The 1,302-nt window shown below is 36.4% G+C and overlaps 1 protein-coding gene across 1 annotated transcript in view; it reads right to left on the minus strand.

Annotated features, from left to right (window-relative positions):
* The window catches only part of ABCA5 (ATP-binding cassette, sub-family A (ABC1), member 5), a 50,867-nt gene that overhangs the window by 10,501 nt on the left and 39,064 nt on the right, over positions 1-1,302 (minus strand). Inside the window, exon 25 of the mRNA XM_010856078.1 lies at positions 474-587. Coding sequence (XP_010854380.1) covers positions 474-587 — 114 coding nt within the window. The remainder of the gene's footprint in view (positions 1-473; positions 588-1,302) is intronic.

Here is a 1,302-nt window from a genome sequence, read left to right on the forward strand (position 1 = left end):
TGGCATTTGGTTGCTGTTGTTCAATTGCTGAGTCTGTCTGTGTAAGTCTATACTGTTGACTCTCTGCAAGCCCCATGGACTGCAGTTCCTCCACTATCTCCCGGAGTTTGCTCAGATTCATGGCCATTGAGTCGGTGATGCTATCTAACCATCTCATCCTCTGTCATCCCCTTCTCCTTTTGCCTTCAATCTTTCCCAGCATCAGCGTCTTTTCTAATGAGTCGGCTCTTCACATCGGGTGACCCTGGGCATGCTAGGTGCGGAATGCAACAAAATACCATCCTGTCTTGGAATGGATGGGGCTGAAAACAAGCAGATACACAGACAGACATTGCCAGCCAGCTATCTAAGTTCTGTGCTTAGAAAAGACACAGCAACCTTTATGAGCGTAACCACAAAAAGGAAAAGAGCTTGTGAGTCTCAAATTGTGTGCTATGGAAAGCTGAGACAAAATAGTATAAAATGTGACTTACCACAGAATAGATAAATGACCAAAATTCTTTGGTATTTGCAATTTTTTTAAAGGTGAAAGACGTAATGTAGGTAAACAGAACAACGGATGGAACATAACCGATAAGGCAAAAAACCTGGAAACAGAAATTTGTATTTTTATTTAAAAGTGAGCAGCTAACCATACATATGATGTAAAATACCAGTCACATTAAAATATCAAGGAATAATTATTTTTCAAGTTTTACTGCTCTACAAATCGCTCCAAAAACTGAAATTGTGGTAACCTAAGGTGTTATCATCCACCCATCCACATTTCTCCTCAATCAATAAACCTCATGTTTTCAACTGTTCACACAACCTTGAGTAAGTCATTTAAAACGAAATACTATTTGTAGTTCTTTTTTATGCCAAGTAAAATACTATTTCATCATTTTATTACCAAAAAAAACACAAGCATAATGAGTTACAATTAATCTCAAATAAACTATTAGCTTCTACTTTAATGTACAGCACTTAATGCACTTTATAAATTTCTAAGAAAAACATTTATTAATTTATAAGGTAGTAATTAACATGCAAGGTCAGTATGCTCCCTGGTTAAAGCTGCCATATTTATTTTCAGCAAATCTAACTGACCAACCTCTGTCTTCCCTTTTTCCTAACATAATTCACAGGAAATTACCTAGTATCAGTCACTCACTGACATACAAATATGAATCCAAGTCATTCTCCTCCTTAGTATTTTAAGCCATATTTTAAACTATGGAATAAAAGAGCTTCCTCTTCGTGAAATTATTCTCAGGCACAGAGACAAAGGAGATATTTAGAGAAAACCTGTTTACGTGTTCC

This window comes from Bison bison, unplaced genomic scaffold (genome assembly GCF_000754665.1).
Source record: "Bison bison bison isolate TAMUID 2011002044 unplaced genomic scaffold, Bison_UMD1.0 scf7180017864371, whole genome shotgun sequence".
NCBI classification, from domain to species: Eukaryota; Metazoa; Chordata; class Mammalia; order Artiodactyla; family Bovidae; genus Bison; species Bison bison.